The sequence below is a fragment of the Channa argus genome, chromosome 1 (genome assembly GCF_033026475.1).
Source record: "Channa argus isolate prfri chromosome 1, Channa argus male v1.0, whole genome shotgun sequence".
NCBI classification, from domain to species: Eukaryota; Metazoa; Chordata; class Actinopteri; order Anabantiformes; family Channidae; genus Channa; species Channa argus.
This window is the reverse complement of record NC_090197.1, coordinates 4255232-4282236: the sequence shown is the minus strand read 5'-3', so window position 1 is coordinate 4282236 and position 27005 is coordinate 4255232. Positions and strand designations below refer to the sequence as shown.

Below are 27005 nucleotides of genomic sequence, written 5' to 3'. Positions count from 1 at the left end.
AATTTTCCTATAGATTTTTATTTATCGCACATTGTGCTGCATTCATCCATCAATCCATTAGTTAGACCCAGTGATTTGATGTTTTTTTTTTTAAAGCTAACAATAAGTAATTTGAAGGATTAAATGGTGACACATCTGTAGAATAAAATGACAGTTGTGACATTTTATCTTTAGTCCTGAAACCGTCTGTTTTCATGGTTCATCAGTGATGCCAATCTGTTGCTATGGTTACTAAGGTTAAAGAGGAAGTGAAAATCTTCAGACCATTTTCATCTAAACCTGCAGTGTTTCTACACTTTGTTCTCTTTCTGTGCAGTGGGTCGAGTCCTTCCCACCCTGACTGGGCCAGTGAAGAGCAGCATCAGCTGGGAGGAGAGCAGGAGCACAGTGGTGCTGGAGATGGACGGCCTCTGCAGATGGAGCAGCACCCTGAGGCTCCCTGCAGACCAGTGGGGGAAGTACAAGGTCCTTTACTATTAAATTGCATTTAACAACATTTTATGTTTTATTGTTTCAGTTCAATAAAACATATTTTAAATTAGCTCTTTTTATGGCTGTTGTAAATAATGTTTCCATCTTAATAGTTCAATTATGTCCAGTCATACTTCAAATTATGTACTAAATAAATAGGAGTTCATGTTAGAGTGTAGTAAACTCTATAACTATAAAAATAATTACATTTATATTAGGGTCCTTCTGGATAAATTAAACTATAAATAATTCCACCTGTAATAAATTTGTTTTGGTGAGAAATATTGTTAAAAGTTTTTAGGAAATTTTAAGTTACATCTCTTAACAAATTGTGACAGTGGTGGAAAAACTAGTGGTTATAGAAATTTACACAAACTGTTATGCACCTTTTTAAATCTGAGGATTTTTTTTTTGCATTACAATTTTGAATCAAGATAATTCTCAGCTTGTGAGTGTCTAGTTATTATAACATCTATTCTCATATTTTACATTTTTAGTCAATTTTACTCAGTTATAAACAATATGCACTTCTTACTAGTTTTCATCAAGTAAGAATTAAGCTCTGGCTCTGGTTTTCAGTCTGTTTGCGCTTTATGTTTAGTTTGTTCATGTCTGCTTCCCCTTAGTTACTAAGTCAGTTCCCTTGCTTCCCCAGCACACTTGTAATTTTGTTAATCCTCCCTTCTGAGTGTGTTTAAGTTGTTGTTCTGTTTTACTTTGTTTTGATATTACTACATGTGTTTTCCTGCCTTCCTCATGGAGTGATTTTCAGTTGTTTACCTTTTGTTAATAAACCCTCCTTTCACATTTCAAACCTCCCCTTGCTGTCTCCTCGTTTCAGGTTGTACTAAAATTAAATATATACTCTAGAAGTGTGACAAGAGCAAGACAGTATATAGGAAGATGTTGAAGAATTCTGTTTTCATCAGTTTTTTTATTATTGGGGGTGAGTTTGCTGAGCGGGCAGAGTTTGGTAGTTCGTTCCACCATCATGTGATCATTGAGCTGAAGAGTTTTGCTTGGTGCCTTCTGTGTGGTGCTGGGACCACCAGATGTTGTTTGTTGGCAGAGCCCAGCGGACAGGAGAGACTGTAGACCAGAATAAGGGAGTTGAGGTAAGCAGGAGTCGTTGAGGGGATCACCCTGTAGGAAAGACAGAGCTCTGAACCTGATACGACTAGCTACATTAAGCCGGTGTAGAGATCTGAAGAGTGAGGTGAGCTGTCGCATTTTGTATCATTTGCAAAGGTTTGATTGTGGAGACTGGTAACCTCATCAACAAAGTGTTGCAGTAAACAAGTAGAGAAATGACCAGCACCTGTACAATGAGTTGGGTTGTATATTCCGTGAGGTAGGGTCGGATATTCCTGATGTTGTAGAGAGTAAATCTGCATGCCCTAGAGACTGGGGAGATGTGGTCCTTAAAGCTCAGTTGGCTGTCAGTAATGATCCCCAGATTTCTGACCATCTTGGTGGGGACAATCACTGTAGATCCAGTGTTGATGCCAATGTTGTGTTGTGTTGAAGGTCTGGCTGGGAAGACGAGGACTTTGATCCAGTGGAGTCGTTCGGTGGAAAGTACAGGAAAAGCTGTGTGTCATCAGCATACCAGTGATTAGAAAGACCATGAGTGGATGATACAACCCAGGGATGTAGAATAGACATAAGAAAAAAGAGGACCAAGAACTGAACCCTGCAACACACCGGTAGAGAGGCTATGAGAGTGAGAACATGCCCCTGACAAGATACCTTGAAGGTTCATCCCGATAGGTAAGACTGAAGCCAGGCTAGACCTGATCCAGAGATACCTAAGTCAGAGAGTGTGGACAAGAAGATCTGATGGTTCACAGTGTCAAAGGCTGAAGATAGATAAAGTAGGATTAAGACACAAGACCGACTGACCTGCGACTTTTGCAGCTCGATGAGATTCTACGACAGTCAGGAGTGCTGTTTCTGTGGAGTGACCTTTTGAAGACAGACTGGTTGACATCGAGGAAGTTGTTCTTGAAAAGAAAGTGTGAGAATTGATTGGAGACTACTCGTTCCATTGTGTTTTCCAGAAATGGAAGAAGAGACAGGTCTGTAATTCTCCACAAGGGAGGGATCAAGAGAAGGCTTCTTGAGCAGTGGGGTAATCTGGGCCTGCTTGAATGAGGTCGGAAAAGTGCCTGTTGTGAGAGATGTGTTGATAATTTGTGTAATATCTGGTATTATTGTGGGTGCTACTACTTGAAGGAGAGTGGAAGAGATCAGATCCAGAGAGCCGGTGGTCGGATGGTTAGAGAGGAGGAGGGTGGATACGTCCTCCTCAGTCAGAGTTGAAAATGAGGACAGCAATGAAGTGTTGGAGGAAGTTAGCAGGATGTCATCACCTGGAGGAGAGAACTGTGAGCTGATGGCTGCCACCTTATTAGTAAAGAAGTCGGCAAAGTTGTTGGCAGTGAGAGACGTGGATGGAGGAGGTGAAGGTGGGTAGATGCGTGATTTGAAAGTGGAGAACAGCTTTCTGGTGTCTGAGGTGTTGCTGAGCTTCTCCTGGTAGTATTCAGTCTTTGGATCTTTTTCTCACAGTATCACTGGGCAAACAGATCCTGATAAGCAGATACATTCTTGGATTTAAGCCACTTCCTCTCAGCACTCTTGAGCGTGGTGCGTTGCTCACAGATCCAGTCGGTGAGAAACGGATTACAAGCTGAGGGACAAGCAGGTTTCTGTCTCGATGTTTCCGCTACATAGTTTGGAACAGATTCTTAGAGCAATTTTACTAATGTGCAGAGCAGTTTTACATTAGTAAAACTGTTTTACATTATGTTTTTTGCATTTAAATGTCTAATTTGATGTGTTTGAAGGTGACTGAAAAATTATTTAACGTAACCAAAAAATTTTTTAATGCTGATAAATTTGAATCTGACTAAATTCACAGGTGATCGTCATTTCTTTGTGACTTATAACGTTTATTACTGGATGAGATTAATTGTGCAGACCAGTGGTGGAGGGTGAACTCTGTGACCTGTGAGGCCAAACGGGGACTCACAGACTTCAGTCTCATAGTAAGAGACCAAGTCTTAATAGTTCCATTAGGTCCAGTCATACTGAAGTCAACTTGATTACTTGGAAATTATATACAAAATAAAGCATGAAGTTCATGTTAGAGTGTAGTAAACTCTATAACATTTATATCAGGGTCCTTCTGCACACGACAAATCTATAATTCCCAGATTAACTGAACCTGTGAACCTGTGACCTGCTTCATTTCACACATCAGTGTTGACTGATTACAACATGTGTTCTTATAAATACGAGATATCTGGATACATGTCACGTGTTCAGAATAAAACTGTCATTGAACTGTGTATGAAACAAGCAAATTGAAAAATGTGATTTTAAATTAAATGAAAAATTCTATTCTTTTTCAAAGCTAAAGAAACAAGTTTGTCCTAAATTTCCAACTTAGTGAATGTATCTACTTTAAATGTAATTAACCTTTAAAATACCAACAAAAAGGTAAAATAATACAAAAAATTATAATTACAGTATAACTTATAGTGCTATAAATTCTATATCACAATAATATGTTACGTAAAATATCAATGTGAATCAGACTTTGTCAATTTGTTTCTATTTCTCTCTGTCAGCTTCAGACATCAGTTCCTCTACAGCTCAGGGAGGTTTTTGTACGATGCTTTTTCACTGTGTGAACAACCACTGACTGTTGATGTAGTGAGCACTCTGACAGTAGTAAACTGCTGCATCTTCAGTCTGGACTCCACTGATAGTCAGAGTGAAGTCAAAGTTTGATCCACTGCCTGAAAAACGATCTGAAATCCCTGATGCTCGAGTGGTGGCAGCATAAATAAGGAGCTTAGGACGTTCTCCATCTTTCTGTTGGTACCAGGCTAAACGGTGATAGCTGCTGTAATAAACATCCTGACTGGTTTTACAGTTGATGGTTGTGGTTCCTCCCAGAGCAGAGCTCACTGCTCCAGGCTGAGTCACTGTGACCTGACCTCTGGACTCTGAGGACACAGAGACAAAAACAGAAAGCAGCATCATGGTTTTGTGGGCTTCATTTCAGAGGGACGGATGTTGATAGAGGAGAGGAGTTGGATTCTCTGGACTTTACCTGTGAAGCAGCAGCAGAGGAGAGTCCAGATGAGGACGGAGATCAGAGTCATGTTTTTGATGAGGAGGATTTCTGTGTCTTCTGTTGTCATGACGGACAGCTGTCAGTCATCCAGTGTTCAACTCTCAGGACTATAAACTCTCCCAGAGCACTGGAGCATGGTGCTGCTGATGCAAAGTGGCTCTATGGAAATGATCACACTGACTCCAACTTGACTTGGGTCAATCTGATCAGGCTGATTATCAGTGGATTGTCGAGTTTCTATTTATTTTGGCTATTTATTATCTTTTTATTATTATAATTATGAGTTTTGTGAAAACATCTTTTGTCTTATTTGTAATAATTACAAACAATAAAAATTGTGTTTTTTTTATTATCATATATAGTAAAACATTTAATTCCCATTTTCCTGAATTTTTAATTATTAATGTAAAATTAAAGTCATTTTGAAGTTATTGTCAATTTCCATTTCAGCTGTTTACAACCAACAACTCATTTTGTTGAGTTTGTTTGTTCCAAAGTCAGAGAGCCGTGTCTCTGTACAGTCAGAGGTTTTTGTACGACGACTCAGTCACTTTGTATCACTGTGGTACACGTTCGGTGGAGGAACCAGACTGGATGTTGGAAGTAAGTCAAAGGTTTAAAAACTCTTATATTTCAGGAGCTTTTCTCCTTCTATTCAGTTTTCCAGGTCAAATATTTGTGTTTCCATGTTACTTCACAGTAGTTAAGGAAATATTTTGTACTAAGACACAAAGTTGTTTTAGCAACTGAAATTTAAAAACTGGTTGTGATAAATATCAATTTTTAATCCAGTGGATAAACCAGTAAATCTGATTTTAATGGTAAAGTTACATGTTGAGATGTTGCTGCTTTAGTTGAGTTGGACAAAGTCAGAGAGTCGTGTCTCTGTACAGTCAGAGGTTTTTGTACGACGACTCAGTCACTTTGTATCACTGTGGTACACGTTCGGTGGAGGAACCAGACTGGATGTTGGAAGTAAGTTTCTGATCAAATACTAAATCAAATCTTGTGAAGTCGTGTTTTAAATAGTTGCAGCAGGTGAGATGATCTGGCTTTCTTTGGAACAGATTCAGTATTTGTGTTTTTATTCCTCACCTTCATCATGGAGGTGAACTCAGAGCAGTTTTACTAAACGTATCTTTCCATGTTCCTGTCAGGGTCAAAGTTAAACTACTTTAATCCACCACATTGAAAACTGCTTTCTGATATTTAAATGTGACTTGTTTCCACTAAATTCTAACAGAGTAACGATAACTAGTGATGTTTGAAAATGACTTTATTGGATTTCTTGTTATTTGTTGCTGTAGATTTGAAATCATTTGATGTGTTTGATTGGGATTGAAATCCACATGAAGAACATTTGATTGTTGTCACATGGTGTTTTTCTGTCTCCATGTTTCCACTACATATTTGAAACTAATGTAGAGTTAAGATTTATGGGACATATTTCAGGTCAAACTGTCTGATGTTTGTCTCTGTCCTGATCTGCATGAGAGGTTTCTTAAAGGGAAGTGAAACAATGTGTGAGTCAGTGACTGGTGGAGCAGAACAACCATCTGACAGAAACTCCTTCAAGGACCAAACCCACTCTCACACAGTAAAGGCGTCCAACTGTGTGTTCTCTGTCCCCTAACTGACTGGTGTCTCCTACTGTAGGTGATGTCCGTCCCAGCCTGACCGTGCTGTCCCCGTCCAGCGAGGAGCAGCAGAAGGACAAGGTCTCACTCATGTGTCTGGCCAACAAGGGCTTTCCTTCAGACTGGACTCTGTCCTGGAAGGTGGACGGCAGCAGCAGCGGCAGCAGCTGGGAGGAGACCAGGAGTCCCGGGGTGCTGGAGAAGGACGGACGCTACAGCTGGAGCAGCACCCTGAGGATCCCTGCAGACCAGTGGAGGAATGCAGGCTCTGTGACCTGTGAGGCCACCCAGGGCTCCCAGACTCCGGTCAGACAGACACTGAGGAGAGACCAGTGTCCCCAGTCCTGACATGTGTTCCAGGGACTCTGCTACTGATGTCACTCTGCTCCCTCTCTCTGTATCTGTCTTTGTCTCTTAGTTTTGTTGCTTGTTGTAACTTTGATTGATTCAGTCCAATAAAAACCTGCTCATCCAGTCTGTAGTTTTCATGTGTGTTGATGGAAAATAAACTCATGTTTCTGTGCTCATAGTTTCATTAGATCCACTCATGATAAACTCCACTTAGTTCAAACTGTAAGACCCACATAAACAATGGACCTTACAGGTTCATAGATTGTAACTCTTCCACTTTTATTTGGGTTCTCAAGTTGAGAGCTTTGGTCGTTAGTAGAGATGTCAGTTGATTCAAATGTTTAAATTGCAATTAATCAGACAAAATTAAATAGAAATGTTTTTAATCAAATTTTAATGTAAAGACACATTTTTCAGGTTTTAATACTCCTATCAACACTTGGACACATGGTACTGATGATACTGACTGAGTGATGCTAAAAAATGACAACTGAATGAAATTTAATAAGTCCTACAGTTGGATGCCAAAGTTTGCATTTTCCTATTGTGAGATTGAAAAACAAGTAATTTTTTCATCAACATTTCATTTACGGCACATTCAGCTGGTACAAATGTTCCTTCATCAGAAATAATTAAAGCTCATTTTTAAATAATTTATGAAGAATGGACATTTTTGTTGCGTCTGATGGAAAAAGTCCATTTGTAGCAGCTGAATGTACATTATTACTATGTTACTGTAGGTTTAGGTTCAGATTGTGTCTCCTTACATGGGGGATGTAGGGGGATGCAAACGTAACTGTAAACCTATAAACCTGTGTCTGACACACACGTGACAATTCCAATACAATTCCTCATGAAGCTGTGTGTGCGTGTGTGTGTGTGTGTGGATATAGAGCTCAGTTATTAGTATTGTGCTGTATATATGTGTATAAATAGACAAGAAGGTCACAGTTGATGGGAACAAAGACTAAACAAGATCATGATTTCGATTTTTTAATATGTTCATTTAAGTGCATTGAATATAAATGATAAACTAAACCTTAAAGGAAAAAACTTTATTTAAAAAAAAATCTCATTATGTGTGGAGTTAAAAGAAACTTATATAAATATTTACTATGATTTTCGACTTTTTAGACATTAAGACAGATCTGTCATTATTTCAATCCACTTTTCATCGTTTCATTGTTACAGAAAACAGTCAGTACAAGTGACTGTTTAACAGCAGGTAAAACTCAGTTTTTATTTGAAGTACTTTAATAAATGATCTGTTTCTGTGATTTTGTGCTTTGACTTGTTATGTTCTGTGTTACTGTACAAACCTTTAGTGTTTTAGTTTCATTACAGTTGTTGTCAGATCAGTTCCTCTTCAGCTCAGGGAGGTTTTTGTAAGAAGTTGTTTCACTGTGTGAACGAGCTGTAACCCTGCTGACAGTAATAAACTCCTGCATCTTCAGTCTGAACTCCACTGATGGACAGAGTGAAGTCAGTTCCAGAATAACGTCCAGTGAAACGATCAGAAACTCCAGACTGACGTGACTGAGCATTGTAGATGAGCAGTTTAGGAGCTTCTCCAGGTTTCTGAAGGTACCAGTGCAAATCATTACTAACACTTGAACTAACTTTACATGTGATGGACACAGTCTGTCCTGGAGCAACAGACTGAGATCCAGGAGACTGAGTCAGGGTGATTTGTCCTGATGAACCTGGAAACCATGAAAAAGAGGAGAAGGGTTATTGAGACAAATCCAGCTTGGACAAAGATGATCAGCATCCAAACAGAAGAAAATCATTTGTTTAACATGGACAATAGATGGAAGAAGGTCAATGCTGCTGGTTTCAGTGTTTCTCCATCAGAGCAGAACATCATTGTGCTGAACCTGGTTTCATCCTGAAGCAAAGTTTTCACAAGAGAGTCTCACCCTGAACAAGGAGCCCCAGGGTGGACAGCAGTAGACTCAGAGACATCATCATTGTGCTGCCGGCGTGTCAGTGGCTCTGAAAGGCCTGGACAGACCCTGATCAACACTGGTCTCTTAACAGCTGGGAGACAGAGGCAGGACACATATGCAAACACACACAGTCACTCAGCTGGAACTGTCCTCAGTGGATCAGGGGGTTTCCCATCAGTGCAGCAGTGCTTTCAACCAAAAGCAAAGTTTCCACCTCAGTCCTTTCTGTAAGACTCTCTCCAGGCCTTTAATGTGGATCCTTTAGGAGTTTTTAACTGACTTACACACGTCTCTTATTTCACACTTTATGTTCTGTCTAGAAATTCTTCAAGTGTGTTTTCAGTGTCTTTTACTTTCTTTGCCTTTGAGACAAACACCACCAGTTACATGTAACTGTGAAAGAAGAACAAACAAGTTAAAGCACAGAGGTCAGAGGACTTCACACTCCACAACAAGTAGATGGACAAAGTGGACCCATAGTTTTGTTTACAGCTGTTTCAAATGATCTTTTAATCCTTTTATATTTTAGTTTTCAAGTCAAATATTAGAGAAAATGTGTGATTGTACAGTTTGTTACAGTGATTTTTAGTTATTTATATTAACAAATGAAGTCACTGATCTTTGACTTTTTATGATCCAAACTGATTCTGAATTTAGTTCATATGTTAACAAAGATGAAGTTTTGTAGGATTTCAGGGATGTGATGTTTATCTTTGGACTGTCTTCACTCATCAAGGGTTCTGATGCTGATCTTTGTCTTCATGGTTTTGTTCATTTATATTTAGCTGAAAACGTGAGTCACTAAAACAGCAGATGGAGAAATTATTTAGTGTTTTGCTAAATTGTGTGTGTGTGTGTGTGTGTGTGTGTGTGTGTAGGTGTGTGTGTGTGTGTGTGTGTGTGTGTGTGTGTGTGTGTGTGTGTGTGTGTGTGTCCTTAGTGAATTGCATCAGTCCCTACAGTGTGGAGTCATCAAGATTTAATAATTATAGAATATTATAAAATAATATCAAGTAACAAGGTAATAAATGAGTCTTTGTAAAGATGTAACACACTGATGTTCAGCATAACAGATACAGTGAATGATCTCGATTTTAACCATCAACTGGTGTTTGTGTACATTCAGTGAACTGTATCAGTCTCTGCAGTAGCTTCCAGCTGCAGCATCAGTTTAGTTTCTGTTCAGTCTGACTGAGGGAGGTTTTTGTACGATGCTTTTTCACTGTGTGAACAACCACTGACTGTTGATAACATGAAAACTCTGACAGTAGTAAACTGCTGCATCTTCAGTCTGGACTCCACTGATGGTCAGAGTGAAGTCAGAGTTTGATCCACCATCTGTAATACGACTTGGAGTCCCTGGCACTCGGCTGTTAACGTAATAAAAGAGTAGTTTGGGACGTTCTCCGTCTTTCTGTTGGTACCAGGCTAAATAGTTCCCATTATACACATTCTGACTGGTTTTACAGTTGATGGTCATGGTTCCTCCCAGAGCAGAGCTCACTGCTCCAGGCTGAGTCACTGTGACCTGACCTCTGGACTCTGAGGACACAGAGACAAAAACAGAAAGCAGCATCATGGTTTTGTGGGCTTCATTTCAGAGGGACGGATGTTGATAGAGGAGAGGAGTTGGATTCTCTGGACTTTACCTGTGAAGCAGCAGCAGAGGAGAGTCCAGATGAGGACGGAGATCAGAGTCATGTTTTTGATGAGGAGGATTTCTGTGTCTTCTGTTGTCATGAAGGACAGCTGTCAGTCATCCAGTGTTCAACTCTCAGGACTATAAACTCTCCCAGAGCACTGGAGCATGGTGCTGCTGATGCAAAGTGGCTCTATGGAAATGATCACACTGACTCCAACAGGGACTTGAATAAACTGATTATCAGTGGATTGATGAGTTTTTAGGGTTTTGTTGATGGTGAGAAAAACCCTCTTAAAAATGTGTCATAGATGATGATTTGACTTTTAGTTTATTTTTTTTTATTTTTTTTGCCTTTTAATCTTAAAAAAGAAAAATATTTTTCTGATTCATTGATTAGCTTCTTATCTTTTTCATTCAAATTAACATAATTCTAATAAAGACTTAAAGACAGCATAGATTATTTTCAAATATAAAATCTAAACCTTCAGGAAATATGTGACATTATGTTCATGGTCACTTTCACATCAGCTGACAAAATGTGACAATGACTTTCCAGAACTGTTTCAGCATCAAAGAGTCATGTCTCTCTATAGTCTGAGGTTTTAATCCAACGTTCAATGCTGGAAACATGCAGACTGCTGTCAACTGTACTTTTGTCTCCTTAAGCAGAAACTGTTTATTTCATCACACTTTCTTCAGACATTTAAAAATATTTTGAAGTTCAAACTATTGTTACACTGACATTGTAATTTCAGCAATTTATAGATATTAGGTTTCCAAAAATGTTCTCTACAACTTAATACTCTGGAACTAGTTTTACTTTTTATCTTTAGTCCTGAAACCATCTGTTTTCATGCTTCATCAGATGCAGATGATGCCTGACTGTCGCCATGGCTACTACATTTAAAGAGGAAGTAAAGCACTGAAAACCATTTTCATCTACAGTCATGGCCAAAAATATCAGCACCCTGGCAATTCTGTCAGAATTTGTATGTAGACACACCTGTTGCAAGTAACAGGTGTGGACAACACAGTAACAACACAACAATCCAGTTAAAATGGAGGAAAGTTGACTCAACCTTTGTGTTGTGTGTCACACTGAGCATTGAGAAAAGAAAGACGTGGAAAAACATGGACAATCTCAAGGCTAAAAGTCCATTGTGTGTAATATCATCAAGAGGTTTATAGCTCATGGCTCTGTAGCTAACCTCCCTGGATGTGTCACCTCGCACTATCCGTCACCATCTGAATGAAAAGGGACACTATGGTAGGAGACGGAGGAGGAATCCACTGCTGACACAAAGACATAAAAAAGCAAGACTGGAGTTTGCCAGAACTTATGTTATGAAACCACAATCCTTCTGGGAGAATGTGGACAGATGAGACAAAAGTAGAGCTTTTTGGTAAAGGACATCAAGACACTGTTTACAGAAAAAGAAATGAGGCCTTCAAAGAAAAGAACACAGTCCCCACAGTCAAACATGGTGGAGGTTCACAGATGTTTTGTTGCTTTGCTGCCTTGACTGTGTGAATAGTATCATGAAATCTGATGATCACCAAAGAATTTTGGGGCCAGTGTCAGAAGCTGAGTGTCCACCAGAGGTCATGGGTCTTCACACACACTTCAAACACACTTCAGAAAGCACTCAGAAATGGTTCTAATGGTGCTGGAGAGTAATAACATGTGATCATATCATTTACAGTTCACCTGGCAGAAATGGTTTTGCTCATGTTCTAAGCACATTTGTGCAGGTATCTCCCTTTAATCTTATATTACATTAGATACTTCATTCATGGTTCTGTTAGTGTCACTTCTACTGAGCAACTCTGCTTTTTTCACATGAACACACTCTGGAAACCCAGGCTTCACAGAACCAGCTGATAACCAGCTTTGATACTGCTCATCCAGGACAGACATAGTCAGGATCCAGTGAAGCTCTGTTTTTTCGGACATTTGTCTGTCTCCTGCTATTCTCCATCTGTCCACCAGATGTCCTCAGACTTCCATCTCTTCAGTCACCTGACTCTCCTCCCAGATCCACCTGTGTTCCCTCCTTCCTACACACCTGTTCCCACTTCCCTCATCAGCTCCTCTGCATAGAAACCAGCCTGGTTTCCACCATCATTTGGTTGAACACATCTCATTGTGTTTCTGTTTGTGCTGTGGATTCATGTTCTTACATCCTGACTCATATTTATATGTACATATAAACATCTTCAATTCCTCATGTTGATGTATTTTCATTTTCTTATTCCTGTAGCCAATGTTTGTTTTTACTGACTGCAGATTGAAATCAAGAGGAACTAATTATTAGACTGTATTTGGTCGTAAATATCAGTTTGATTCTGTGGAAACTAATTCACATCAAAGTCGACAACATTTCTTTTTGTAATATTTCTTGAGTTTATTAATATGTGTGTGTGTGTGTGTGTGTGTGTGTGTGTGTGTGTGTGTGTGTGTGTGTGTGTGTGTGTGTGTGTGTGTGTGTGTGAGATCTTTGATGAATTTGTTTCTTGTGTTTCTGACCTGCTGTCAGTTTTTATAGACAATGAAAAGTCACATGAATATGGGAGATAGGTCAGTGTGTCAATTTTTAATCTGTGAATCTTTTGTTTTTCTGTTTTGGTTTGTTGGATGGGTGTCTCACATTCTGTATGACGTTTGACAATCTATTTGTGTTCATGCACTACACACAATGTACATGTACACTCATGCACTACACGCACGTGCACACGCTTTGGCGTCGGTTTTCTCCCCTATACATGGTAATAGAAAAGTGGATTAAAACATATTTATTTATCAAAACAATGGAGAAAATTTGTTTTCATAACTAAACCTCTCAGTGTCCTGATGAAGGTTTTCACTGGAAGATGAACATAAAGAGTTTCTGTGACTAAATATCAGTTTGATTCTGTGGAAACTAATTCACATCAAAGTCGACAACATTTCTTTGTGTAATATTTCTCGAGTTTATTTTTTTTCTCCCCCATACATGTTAAAAATTAACAATAGAAATGTGGATTAAAACATATTCATTTGTCAGAACAATCAAGAAAAGTTTTATTTTCCAAACTAAACCTCTCAAAATAATCAGCTGTTGACTCCAGGTGTGTCAGAAAATAAAGAAGCAACAAACTCATTAATAAACAAAGTTCAGACAAAGTGAAGCTGCAGTTTCCTGTGACTGCAGCAGTTTAGTGGGACTACAGAGTTAGTAAGTCCACATGTAGTTGTTGTGTGGACGACTTCCAACCCCACTACTCTGTCTGCACCATAGAGCACAGAGGGACAATATCTATGGAATAAAGAGGATTGAACATGTGACACAGAATGAACAAGTCAACAAATGTGAGATGACTCTGAGGATCAGGAAGAACATTTCAGAGTTTGACAAACAGCTTCATCCCAACACTACACACCTCTCTGTCATCAGAGGAAGCAGCAAATCTTCTTTTCACAAATCCAGTTTTTATCATAATAATATTGTTCACTTCTCCATCTTCCGTGTCGATCACAACATGCTGCATATGAAGACCAAGTGTATTGTGGTTCTTCTGTCGCCCAGAAGCTGTGGGAAAAAAATCAAACGTTGTTTTTGACTTTGATAAATTCATGATTATTTTCACTTTCAAATAAAGTTAAATCTCATTTTAATGATTTGAAATAGTGTCATGTTAGTAACTATGTAGGGGATTTGCTGACACCACAAGGATCCCAGATGTGAACTGAAACCTGGATCCAGGACTCTGAGATCTCCTCCATTCATTCCAATCAAAGTTAGTGACTCTGCTCAGACTCCAGCAGCATTTAGTGTCTTCCTGCTCTGATTCCTGCTTTTTAAAGCCACTGCACATGTTCAGTAGTGTTTCTCTCTCTGAGCCCAGTCACTGTCTGTTAGACTTTTCACTTTGTCAACAGGTTTCCTCACATCACTTTCAGCTTTGTCTCTGAGGAAAAGACAGCAGCAGGAAAAAGTGGTTGGAAAGCTGCTCTCTGAATCCATCCCTGGGACTAATGATCATATTCAGCTTTTTCCTTCATCTGTTCTTCACTTTCTAAAGAGCAGAGAAGAGGCAGCTGCTCCTTCATGCTGAGATCAAGTTCAAGAAAGTTTGACTCTAAATGTTGAAGCTAGTTTTTCTTCCACCATGTTTGTTCTGTGTGAGGATACAGAGAGCAGCACACACATTCAATCCTCTGAACTGTGACCAGAGCTTTGAACCATGTTTCAATCCTGACTCATTGTTACTGCAGCTCATCACAGACTGGAGATGAAGAGAGTTCATAGAGAGATTTGGATCATTTTGTCACTGTCCTACATTTTAACACATGATCCTATTAGCTCCTAAAAATGACTCTGATGTCACTGTATTAGAAAGAAAATGTGTCTCACGTTTCTGTCGGTTGTGATCCATCCAACCATTCCCATTGATATTTTCGCTCTGTGTCTGACCATTGATTCCATAGACCAATCCAGAAGTCTTCATGCTGATTCAGCTCGGTGACAAAGTCCTAACAGAAAGTCAATAATCAGTTCTTCTTTCATCATTCAGTTTTTCTGTTCTAGTAACATCATCATGTGACTCTGTTTGAAGGAACATTTGAATCTGTTACAACTTGGAGGAAAAGAAAAGTTGTAACAAACATTGTTTGAATGGAACTAAAGTTCATATTTTAGCAGAATGTATTTGTTGTGTTTCAATAACATTTAACTGTTTATTTTACATTTCATTGTTCATGCAGAAGCTTTTTGAATCATAAACATCTTTTTCTTTTGTTCATTTAACTGAAATCAAAGCTCCTGGTTATAGTTCATCAAAATTCTCCCATATTCATGTGACTTTTCATGGTCTATAAAAACTGACAGCAGGTCAGAAACAAATACACACACACACACACACACACACACACACACACACACACACACACACACACACACACACACATAGAGACACACACACGCACACACACATTATAACACGCACGCACACACACATTAACACACACACGCACGTACACACATATTAACACACACGCACATTAACACACACGCACACACACATTAACAAACACGCACGCACGCACACACACACACGCAGACACATACATTAACACACACACGCACACACACACATTAACACACACACACACATTAACACACACACACATTAACACGCACACATTAACACGCACACTAACACACACACACACACACTTTAAAACACACACACACACATTAAGACACACACACACACTCACACACACACATTAAGACACACACACACACATTAACACACAGACACACACACACACACACACATTAACACACACACACACACATTAACACACACACATTAACACGCACACACACACTCACACACACACACACACACATTAACACACAAACATTCACACACACACACACATTAACACACACACACTCACACACACACCCACTAACAAACACACACACACACACACACACACTCACACACACACTCACACACATTAACACACACACACTCACACACACACACACATTAACACACACACACATTAACACACACACACTCACACATACACACATACATTTACACACACACATATTAACACACACACACTCATTAACACACACACACTAACACACACACACTCACGCACACATTAACACATTAACACACACACACATTAACACACACACACTCACACATACACACATACATTTACACACACACATATTAACACACACACACTCATTAACACACACACACTCACACACACACACACACACACATTAACACACACACACTCACACACACACACACATTAACACACACACACATTAACACACACACACACACATTAACACACACACATTAACACGCACACACACACTCACACACACACACACACACATTAACACACAAACATTCACACACACACACACATTAACACACACACACTCACACACACACCCACTAACAAACACACACACACACACACACACACTCACACACACACTCACACACATTAACACACACACACTCACACACACACACACATTAACACACACACACATTAACACACACACACTCACACATACACACATACATTTACACACACACATATTAACACACACACACTCATTAACACACACACACTAACACACACACACTCACGCACACATTAACACATTAACACACACATACATTAACACACACACACACACAAACACACACACACACACACACACACACATTAACACACACACATTAACACGCACACACACACTCACACACACACACACACACACATTAACACACAAACATTCACACACACACACATTAACACACACACACACTCACACACACACACACACACACATTAACACACACACACTCACACACACACACACATTAACACACACACACATTAACACACACACACTCACACATACACACATACATTTACACACACACATATTAACACACACACACTCATTAACACACACACACACATTAACACACACACACACTCACACACACACACACACACATTAACACACACACACACTAACAAACACACACTCACACACACACACACACACACTCACACACATTAACACACACACACTCACACACACACACACATTAACACACACACACATTAACACACACACACTCACACACACACACACATTAACACACACACACTCACACACATACACACATACATTTACACACACACATATTAACACACACACACACTCATTAACACACACACACTAACACACACACACTCACGCACACATTAACACATTAACACACACATACATTAACACACACACACACACACAAACACACACAGTAATACACACACGCACACACACACTCACACACACACACACACACACATTAACACACAAACATTCACACACACACACATTAACACACACACACACTCACACACACACACACACACATTAACACACACACACACTAACAAACACACACTCACACACACACACACACACACTCACACACATTAACACACACACACTCACACACACACACACATTAACACACACACACATTAACACACACACACTCACACACACACACACATTAACACACACACACTCACACACATACACACATACATTTACACACACACATATTAACACACACACACACTCATTAACACACACACACTAACACACACACACTCACGCACACATTAACACATTAACACACACATACATTAACACACACACACACACACAAACACACACAGTAATACACACACACACACACACACACACACACACACACACACACTCACTTGTTCCTCTTTGCTGTTGAAAATCACCAGATCTGATTCTCTCTTCACACAGTCTTTTCTGCTGTCAGACCAACTTTTCTTCTCAGTGGATTTAAAGTAACAACTGGATCCAAATGTCTTCCATCCTTCAGGACACAACTTCCCTTAATGTCAAACAAATGTTTAAAGACAGATTTCTTGTCATTCAGTATCAGAATGATGATGATCTGTAGTGTCACTGTGTAAAATAAGATCTTAATCTGCTGCTTTTCTCTTTCAGCTTCAGTTTAGAAAGAAGTTAAAACTCAGATTTTTAAGTGATGATCTGCAACAGAAATATCCACATAGAAAAATTTTCAACAAAATGAAACAACTCTAACTGAACATAAAGGCAGATTTAAGTCATATCATGGAAATTTGTTTAATCCTGCTTTTTGGTTTTAGTTTTTAAAATTTTCTCACCTTGAATTTTGTCTTTCAGCTGCTTTATTTCATCCTGTAACTGACTGTTGGTGACTGACGTGTCTTAAAAACAACATTACACAATATAAATCCTGTCATGTCTCAACGTAACATGAAGGTGAATCTTGTGTATAATGATATTTGGTAATTATTTCAAAATCTTACGTGACATTTTGTCCTGGAGCTCATTGTAGCTTTTGTTCAGGTTGTCAATCCTGGATTGAAGCTCTTTTTCTTTGGTGACTGAATGAACTGATGAGAAACACAAAAGCAAAGAAACAATGACTCTCTGTAACTGAGTATTGTTGACTGCTGTCTTTGTATTAGAACAGTAGAAAAACAATATGAGAACATGGAAACATTGTGAAGTTGGATCCTGAAGTTTTACCCTGGAGCTGCTTGATGAGATGCTGTGACTGATTCTCCAGATCATTTTTCTCCAAAGTCACTAAAATATCTGGAGGGAAAAACCAAATCCAAACAGATCAAAACCATGAAATCATTGTGTTTTAAATACAGCATATTGAAGTTTCCTGAGCACGTAAAAGTGTCACTGTCACACTTAATAACACTAGTAACTTGTTGAAGCCACTGTTCTTTAACCTGCTGTGATAAACTCACTCAGGGAGTCGTGACTAGAGCCAACAAAGAACCAACACAAATGTCTGTAAATACTTGTTTTTAAAGGATTTCAACTTCACCAAGTGCAGTGACTTTGAACAGAAGCAGAAATCACTTTATTTCTGCTGTTGTCACAAAGTAGATGTTGTTCTGTGAACATGTTGTTGTGTTGTGAACATTTTACTGAGAAATTCAGTATCAACCTATTTCCAACCTGCCAAATCCACTAATTAACTACATGAGCACATGAAATTATTAGAAAACATGTAGCACTTTAAATTATGGGACAAAATGTCAATATTTACTTTTGCTTTGTTGAATTGTGAATTATTAGTCAGTGTTTTTTCTCAAAACTCTGAAAACACTTTGTGTCCCATGAAGGTTCCTGCAGCACCTTCATTCATATGATGTGGAAACTGCCCTCTAGTGTCTCACTTTTGGAACAAAGTATATTCACATTTACATATTTTTATTCAGCAGACTTTTATCCAAAGTGACTTACAAGTGAGGAACAAAGCAGCAGAAAATCTAAGTCAAGGAGAAAAGGTTAAAGCAAAGTGCAATGAGATGAAGTGTTGATTGGAAAAGAGTTTTTCTATTTTAAAGGGGAAATGTTCATCAGCAGAGCGTAGTAGGTGGGAGGGATTGTAGACCTGGATGATATGAGCAGAGCAGTGAGTTGTGTTGTATATTCAGAAAGGTAGGATCTGATCTTTCGGATGTTGTAGAGGACAAATCTGCTGCCCTAGAGACAGAGGAGATGTCAGTAAAAGTCAGTCTGTTGTTTATGATGACCCTCAGATTTCTGGCAGACTTAGTGGGGACAATCATTGAAGACCCAATGTTGATGCTGATGTTCTTTGAAGGTCTGGCTTGGAAGACTAGAACTTCTGTCTTGGTGATGTTGAGCTGAAGATGTCTTTCTCTTATTCAAACAGAGATGTCAGAGAGACAGGCAGAAATGTGATATGAGACAGTGGAGTCCTCAGTGGAAAGGACAGGAAGAGCTGTGTGTCGTCAGCATAGCAATGATAGGAAAAGCCATGTGAGTAGATAATAGAACAGTGATGTAGTATAGATGGAAAAAGAAGAGGGCCAGGATATAAGCCCTGCAGCACATTGATGGAGATGCAAAGTAACCAAGTTCTAACAGCTCTGTCAGGATCTCAGTGCACTTCCTGTTCCTGGACCTTTATTTTGTGGCCCCTCCCCCCTACTTCCGGTGCCTTGGTTCTTTTCCCCAGCTTTGCCTTCATTTGTCCCTGATGGTTTGCACCTGTTCCCTCCTCTATTTTAGTTCAGTCTTCCCCTCACTCTCTGCCAGATCCTCGTCGTTGTTCACGTGGTCATTGCTATTGTTGTTACTGTCTTCATTGTCGTTGTTATTGTCCTCACCAACCCCACAGTAGACTCTGGACTTTTGGTAAAGCCTAAACTTATGTTTCTTGAACTCTTGGGAAATCTGGACTCTAGTATCCTGGACTCCGTGTTTTCTGTGTGGTTTTGGTCTGAGGTTTGCCAGTGCTTTATGCTTAGTTTGTTCGTGTCTGCCTCCCCTTAGTTCTTGTGTTTATGTGCTTCCCCCAACTGTGTTACTTTGGTATCTTTCCCTTCCAGTGTGTTTTAAGTTGTGCTCCGCTTTACTTTAATCATTATTACATGTGATCCTTTGTTCAGGAGTTTGTGTCCATTTGTATTCCTGTTAGTCTCCTTAGTCTTCCCCTTGTGTTTACCTGCTTTAGTAGTTTAACGTTTATCTGTGCCTTATTTATTTAGTAGCCTTTGTTTGTTCTTTCATTTCCTAGTCTAACTCGTCCCTGAGCCTTAGTTGTGTTTATTTTGGTAAATTCTGTCCCCTCTTGTTTTCAACGTCCACTCTGTTGTCACCTTAGATAATATTAAGTTAACTCCTTTCGTGTGCTGGTCCTGTTCTGAATCCAGTTTCTAGTATCCTACTGTTGGGAGCGACTTCTGTTCACCATCTAAATCTCTGTCAATAAAAGCCCCTTATTGCAATCCCTCTCACAGTCTCTTCACTTGGGTCCTCCCTTAACCAAAATCGTGACAAGCTCGAGCTTTAGGTGGTCACGACTATATCCTGTGTTTCTTTGAAATGATTGGTCGTCTGTGGGTTTTTCAAAGCCTGTTTATTGATGGAACAGCCACTAAGAAGATGGAATCCACTGGATTTGAATTGTCCTCACAAGCTGACAAATGGTTGGTGCTTGGAGAGCAGCCCAGCAGCTGTGGACAGTCTTTAATCATCCTATGGTTTAGGACACTGTGTGTGATGAGCCCAGAGATGATCAGGACTAAATGATTAAGAAGTTCAACAACATTGATTAGTAAGAAACATGTTTCTAACATCATTTCTAGGAGACAAAGTTGCTACGAAGAAAATAAAACCTTCAACATTATGGAATAAAAGTCCTCACAGCGTGTGATGATCCCAGCCAGAACCAGAAGATACAGAACTCGCAGAGACACTGTAAAAACTCTGAAACTGCTGTTTCTCATAGCTGGAAGCTTCTTCTCACTGTGTGGTTCTACAGACACAAAATACACAGAGGATATGTTTTATTCAACTTTATTAAGGGACTTTAATGAACTACAGTATGGAGGGTTTTTACTTTAATTAACTCCAACTGTTTGGTGAACAAAGATTTTTAAACTCCTGCTGTATTAAATGACTCCTGATGACAAGATAATGACATCACCAACTGTTACAGGAACTTTGTTCTTTAACAGTGAGACTGAAGCTGTAAAAGTTATTTGAGTTCCCACAATAATAGTGAACATAATTACTCAAACTCACCAGCTTCTTGTGACCCAAACTTGTCCTGATCTCCATCCTCCATCACCTCCACCTCCATGTTCTCTCTCTCTCCTCTGATATATTTCACCCTCAGATCAGACTCAGTTTGAATTTCTGTCGACATGTTGATGAGCTAAAAACTAAGTGAACAACTTTGTGACCAGTCTTCACTGTCTGTTTCCGTCTGAGTCAGGCAGCTTTGAACAGAGAGCATCAAGGAAGTAGCAGCAGGACAAACCACAACCACTGACACTAAATACATTAGTGTTTGATATCTTTATTTTTGTGTTGTAAATATAATTGACTATTTCTGAATGTTATCTGGAAAACTTGTAATAATATTGAGAAACACAGCTCATTCTCATATTTGTAAATGTTTCCTGGTCATCGTACTAAGATATAAGGTTCATTAGCAGAACTGTGTTTGTCTGCATATCATTAGCATATAATTATAGGTGTAAAAAGCTGACTTCCTGTGTCAGATCAAACAAGAAGTGTTTCTGACAGGAAATGTGATGTGTGAGCTGTTGCTGCAGTTTGAACTTATTATTCTGTTCAAAGTCCACAAATCTGAGTTTTAAATAAATGTAAAAATTACAGCTTAAAACATGGACAGAGCAAGTGGTGCAACGGCTCACAAAGGTCATGAAGGAGAGAACTGGACCTACTCTGATCAATACAATAAAATACAGCTTTATTTATCCCACTCAGTTAGTTTGGAGCTGTTGCACACACACACATACTATTAAACCATCTCATAGTTTGTAAGAATGACAGGACAGATCACTGTGAACTATCTGTATGTGAGTGAATGAAACACCTCGATGCCCCAATGGCACCTGTTCAGATTCCTTTGCTAGGATGTGATCAGGTGAACAGTAGTGATGCTCCATGTGATATCAAAGTTTCAGTGCTTGTGTGGAGCAGAAGGAGAGTTTCCAGCTTTTGTTGAATGTGGACTGTTCTAATTGGACACTTATGTAAATGAAATATCCTATGTTCAGAATGGTTGTTAAACGCATCTTTCTCCCTTTCTCTGTGTTGTTAGTGGACAACACAGGTGTCAGTCATTTGTGTTGGACAATTAGTGATGTTTAGGTGAGTGGGAAACTCAAAGAACGAAGCAGGAGGGAAGAGAACAGGAGGAAGGAGCAGAAAACGGAGCCTGACTGAGGGAAGAGACAAAAATACAATATCCATGTTTGGTAAAGTTCCAGTAATGTTGTTGGTTCACTAAACTCCTGAATGTTTCTGTATCTGTATTTTATAAAGTATGGGAGCAGTAGGAGCTGTTTGCTGTCTCTACATTCACTTCATAGACTCTAAGGCCTTCACCACGCTGTGGACTGTAGTTAGCTTAGCTCCTTCATGCTAGCATGGTGAATGTGGGAGACACGTATTACACCAAGCTACTGAGTGAGGACGGTAACTACATCTGACACTGGGAGATTCTGGACACTTGCTGCTTAGAGAAAGACGTTCATTAGTGTTTGTGGGTGTTTGCATCGTGAGCTTCGGACGCTGCCACACACTGCTGCAGTGAAGTGCTCAGGACCTGCTGCTGCTCTAGGAGTCTGCTAAATGTCCATACACGTGGGCAGCCTCAGGACATGTCTCTCTCCACTGCACCGCTTGGACACGGCGGGACAGAGAGTTTGAAAAACTGTTGCAAACAGTTCCAAGAGACCAACATGGAGGCCAACGGTATTGTACCATTGTACTGGTTATGAATCCCAGGTATTCAAACTTTTTTCTTCTTTTTACCAATTGAAGGGGAAATTTAAAGGTGGGTAACATCTGACTTCAAATACATTTCTACACACTTACATTACCTGGTGCTTTACCTTCATCATAATTGGTGCTGTTTGCTGCAAATAATTTACACACTCGATGTCAGTAGGGTATAATGAGCTTTTCAAAGATGCTTCATGAAATGACATAAATGAAGCTTCATTATGGAATTTGAAATGTATTTTAAACAGCTTCAGATTCACAGTTAATCACAAAAATCACATTATTGTCATTTCCACTTTCTGTAACATAATGAACTTCTCACCAAACACATGAAGATAATTAAATAAAAATAAGCTCCACAGTGAGCTGAGGTGCAAGTACTGGGGCAGGAGGCCGGTACTAAACTAAGAGCCATGCAGCTGGAGAACCAGAGGCATAAGATGTTTGTTCCATCTGTGGTTATGTGGAATGTTAATTCACTGTGCAAGAAGACTGATGAACTGGCAGCTGTAGTGAAAAACTAGAGGATTAACAAGGACTGTAGTCTGCTGCTTCACAGAGACGTGGTTAACCAGCAACACTCCAGATGCTAAGTGGAGGGAGACCACAGTATGTCAAACTGAGGGAGTTCACCTGTGGGACTGTGGTCAGCAAAAAGGGGGCACCACAGGGGACTGTGCTCTTTTCTGTCCTGTTCACCCTGTACACATCAGACTTTGGATACAACTCCAAGTTATGTCCCATGTGAATGACACAGCCATTGTAGAGTTTATCAGGAGGGGGGGGTACAGGAGCCTGGTGAAAGACTTTGTGCTATGGTGCAGCTCAAACCATCTGTAGCTGAACAGCTTCAAGACTACGGACATGCTTGTGGATTTCCAGAGACCCAGGACCCCCTACAACTGATCTCCATTGAGGGGGTCAGTGTGGAGTTGGTCAGGACCTTCAACTACCTGGGATTCCAGTTGGATGACAGACTGGACTGGAGAGCAAACACTGATGCCCTCTACAGGAAAGGACAGACTCTTATTTCTGATGAGCCTGGTGTCTTTCAAGATCTGAAATCTTCTTCCGATGTTCTACCAGACTGTGGTAGCCAGTGTTCTCTTCGTGATGTGGTTCACTGAAGAGGCAGCATTAGGAAGAGGGATGCTGCACGGCTGGACAGGTTGGTGAGTGGCTCTGAGCTGGGAACGGAACAGGAGCCTCTTACATCATTGGCTGAGAGAAGGACCCTCAAACTCTTGACCATCACACTAACCACGCTTTGCCACTGAAAATGCTTCTATGCCTGGTGATGACGCTGTGTAGACTGTTGTCCCAGTCCAGTTCCTTTTGTCCCCCAAGCCATCAGTTTAATTGTGCTAAGTACCAAAGTCCAGTGTACAACAACACAGTCAGCAGTGTCCACCGTCATTGTGCTGTGTTTCATTGGCTTTGTTGCCCTCTTGACCTTTATTAGTCTCATCATGTTCAGTTTTATACTGAGCTAATTTAGGTTTATTGGCTTAGTAAAAACTTGGACTGTTACTATTCATTACTATTTGTATTTATATTTAATTTTGTGTATTTGAGCATTTTAAGCTGCGTAAGTTAGTGGATGCTTTAAATTTCCTTCAGGATCAATAAAGTACAAATCTAGAAACAACCAATCAGAGCAGTTTATCTTACGATATCTGGACAGGACGATGATCCCAGCTGTCATCAGAAGACACAAAACTGCTAGACACAGAGCAGCTCCTCTGAAAGACTTTCTGTGGACTGGAGGACGATTCTGAGTCTGTGGTCCTACAGAGACAAAACAACATGGAAGCTGGTTGTTACTGATCATCAGCTTTAATCATGGCAGTTTACCCACAAGCATCGTGGTTCAGGTCTGTGGTTGTGGTGGCATCTGTTCAAAATGTCACATCAACACTAGAGATCAGTGATCTGACAGATTATCATGTTCGTGTTGCAGTTGACCACAGAACTATACAACTGAACAGTCACTTTACACCTCCCACTTCTTCCTGTTGTGTGTTTGTTCCAGTCTGTGGTAAAACTCTTTACCAGAGCATATGCTTCTACAGATCTGACAACTGAATAAATGTTAAACTGTGACCAGTAGGACTGAAGCCAAAAACTGAACACATTCAGCAACAAAACCCCTGAAAATGAGTTTTCTACAGAAACCTGTGTTAGTTTACATGTAGTCAGCAGAAGAGCATCCAACTAACTGAACACACATTTTGCAGCTGTTTCCTACAAACTGTACATGTAGGATATAGATACAGAGAGAACAGTGATGGGCTGCAGGTTCTGAATGGAGGAAAAACATCACATATCAGTCTAACATGATCTAAAGCCACTCAAACAAACAAAGTTATTTGTAATATTGATTTGTCATATTTTCCATTAAAATCCTTTAATAGAGAATAAAAGAAAGTTCAGGAAGAGCAACAAGATGAACAGATGTGCAGTAGACGCTGTGTGGACAGAACAGAGCAACAAAGCAGATTTACACCTGTGTCCAATCACTTACTTTCTTCCTGTGACTGAATATCAGTGACATCATCTCTGATATCATCTGTGTTCTCGTAGATATCCACCTCTCTTTCCTCCCACTCTCCTCCATCTTCCTCCACCTTTCTGTTGTATCTCACCTTCTTGGAAAAATCTGGTTTGGCGTAAATATCTGAAGACATTTTGAGACGACTGAGACAGACGGACAGTAGCTGAACTTCACTGACTGTTACTGTGCTGCAGTAAAACTTTAAAGTCTTCTACTGTAGTATAAACTACGACCTGTGGCAGAGAGAAATGCAGTAACATGATCTACTTTACTGATGCTGCTGTCAGAGTTCAACCTTCTGTCTGGTTCAGGAAGTAACAAGAAAACAAATGTGTTCACACCTTTTTAGTCATTTAACTGGTGGATGAAAATACAACAGCAGATTAACAGGAAATAAAAAACAGGAAGTGTTTCTTTCTTACAGATGAACAGAATCATTTTAATGAAAGAAACATTTAACAATATACAAAGTGTCAGACCATCAGTCTGTCAGTGAATTAACAACATCATAGTGTCACTAATGCAGAGCAGGCTGCAATGAAAATGGTTGTGGTCAGACTCTGTTTCTATTGGTGCAACCATCAGTACAAAGTGTGTAAAAGTACAACAGACATGAAATCTAAAAACTCTGATTGATATAAGATAAAGTAGATGAATTCACTGATGGATCATGAGACTATAGTGGGCACAGGCCCAGAGTCCTGGGGGGTCAGTGTGTGTTAATTTAAATACCTGGTCAAAAATGATCACAAACTGAATCAGAGGAGGATTAATGTGAACAGATCAGCGCCCTCACCTGGTAAAGGAGGGAACTGCATTACTCTGAGCTGCTTGATCACTGGCTTCAGCCTCATTGATGTTAAATAGGAGCCGAAAAAGGTACCTGCAAGTGAGGAGCAAACAGGGTTTAACCACAGAGGACAGAGAGACACTCCACAACAAAAGCTGATGTGTTAAAAAACACATTAAAAACTGATTTAAAGCATTTTGTTTGTTTCTCCATTAATAATATGGAACAAACAGAAAATCACAAAATATTTAACATAAAAAAAAAATTGTCCAAACTTCAGCTGAAAGACTGTCCAAGTGTCCTGTGTTTGCTCTCATTAACATTGTTAATAAAAAGCTTTAGAATAACTTTGTGTGGAAACATGGATCAAGTCAAACAGAAAAGAACAGCGACAGAAAGAAGGAGGATGTGTGGAGGACAAAGGAGAGGAAAATAAAATGTGATGCAGGAGAGGGTGAGGGCTTGAACTCTACTATGTTTACTATGACATTCAATTCAATTCAACTTTATT

General features: G+C 39.6%; 1 protein-coding gene and 2 gene segments (V, D, J or C); 1 reads left to right on the top strand and 2 right to left on the bottom strand.

The window, feature by feature from the left end:
• The first annotated feature begins 209 nt into the window (after positions 1-209).
• LOC137133315 (Ig kappa-b4 chain C region-like) lies at positions 210-6729 on the top strand. The segment is given in 2 exon segments: positions 210-465; positions 6275-6729. Coding segments are annotated over 2 exon segments (570 nt in total).
• A 752-nt stretch (positions 6730-7481) lies between these two features.
• LOC137133964 (immunoglobulin kappa variable 2-29-like) lies at positions 7482-8918 on the bottom strand. The segment is given in 2 exon segments: positions 7482-8309; positions 8526-8918. Coding segments are annotated over 2 exon segments (357 nt in total).
• Positions 8919-13131: 4213 nt separating this feature from the next.
• Positions 13132-25987, bottom strand: LOC137132033 (CD209 antigen-like protein C). Of its 4 annotated transcripts, XM_067514096.1 has the most exons (9): positions 25675-25987; positions 24822-24938; positions 21037-21147; positions 18369-18437; positions 18146-18232; positions 17981-18043; positions 17540-17682; positions 14592-14710; positions 13132-13766 (listed from the first exon to the last, which is right to left on the bottom strand). In XM_067514096.1, exons 1-9 carry the CDS (start codon positions 25835-25837, stop codon positions 13628-13630), a joined length of 1011 nt encoding a protein of 336 aa, XP_067370197.1. In that variant the 5' UTR covers positions 25838-25987; the 3' UTR covers positions 13132-13627. The 4 variants fall into 4 exon arrangements, with proteins under 4 accessions (XP_067370197.1, XP_067370289.1, XP_067370466.1 ...); XM_067514188.1 differs by lacking the exon at positions 21037-21147; XM_067514365.1 differs by lacking the exons at positions 24822-24938; positions 25675-25987 and adding an exon at positions 21417-21997.
• Between the last annotated feature and the right edge of the window lie 1018 nt (positions 25988-27005).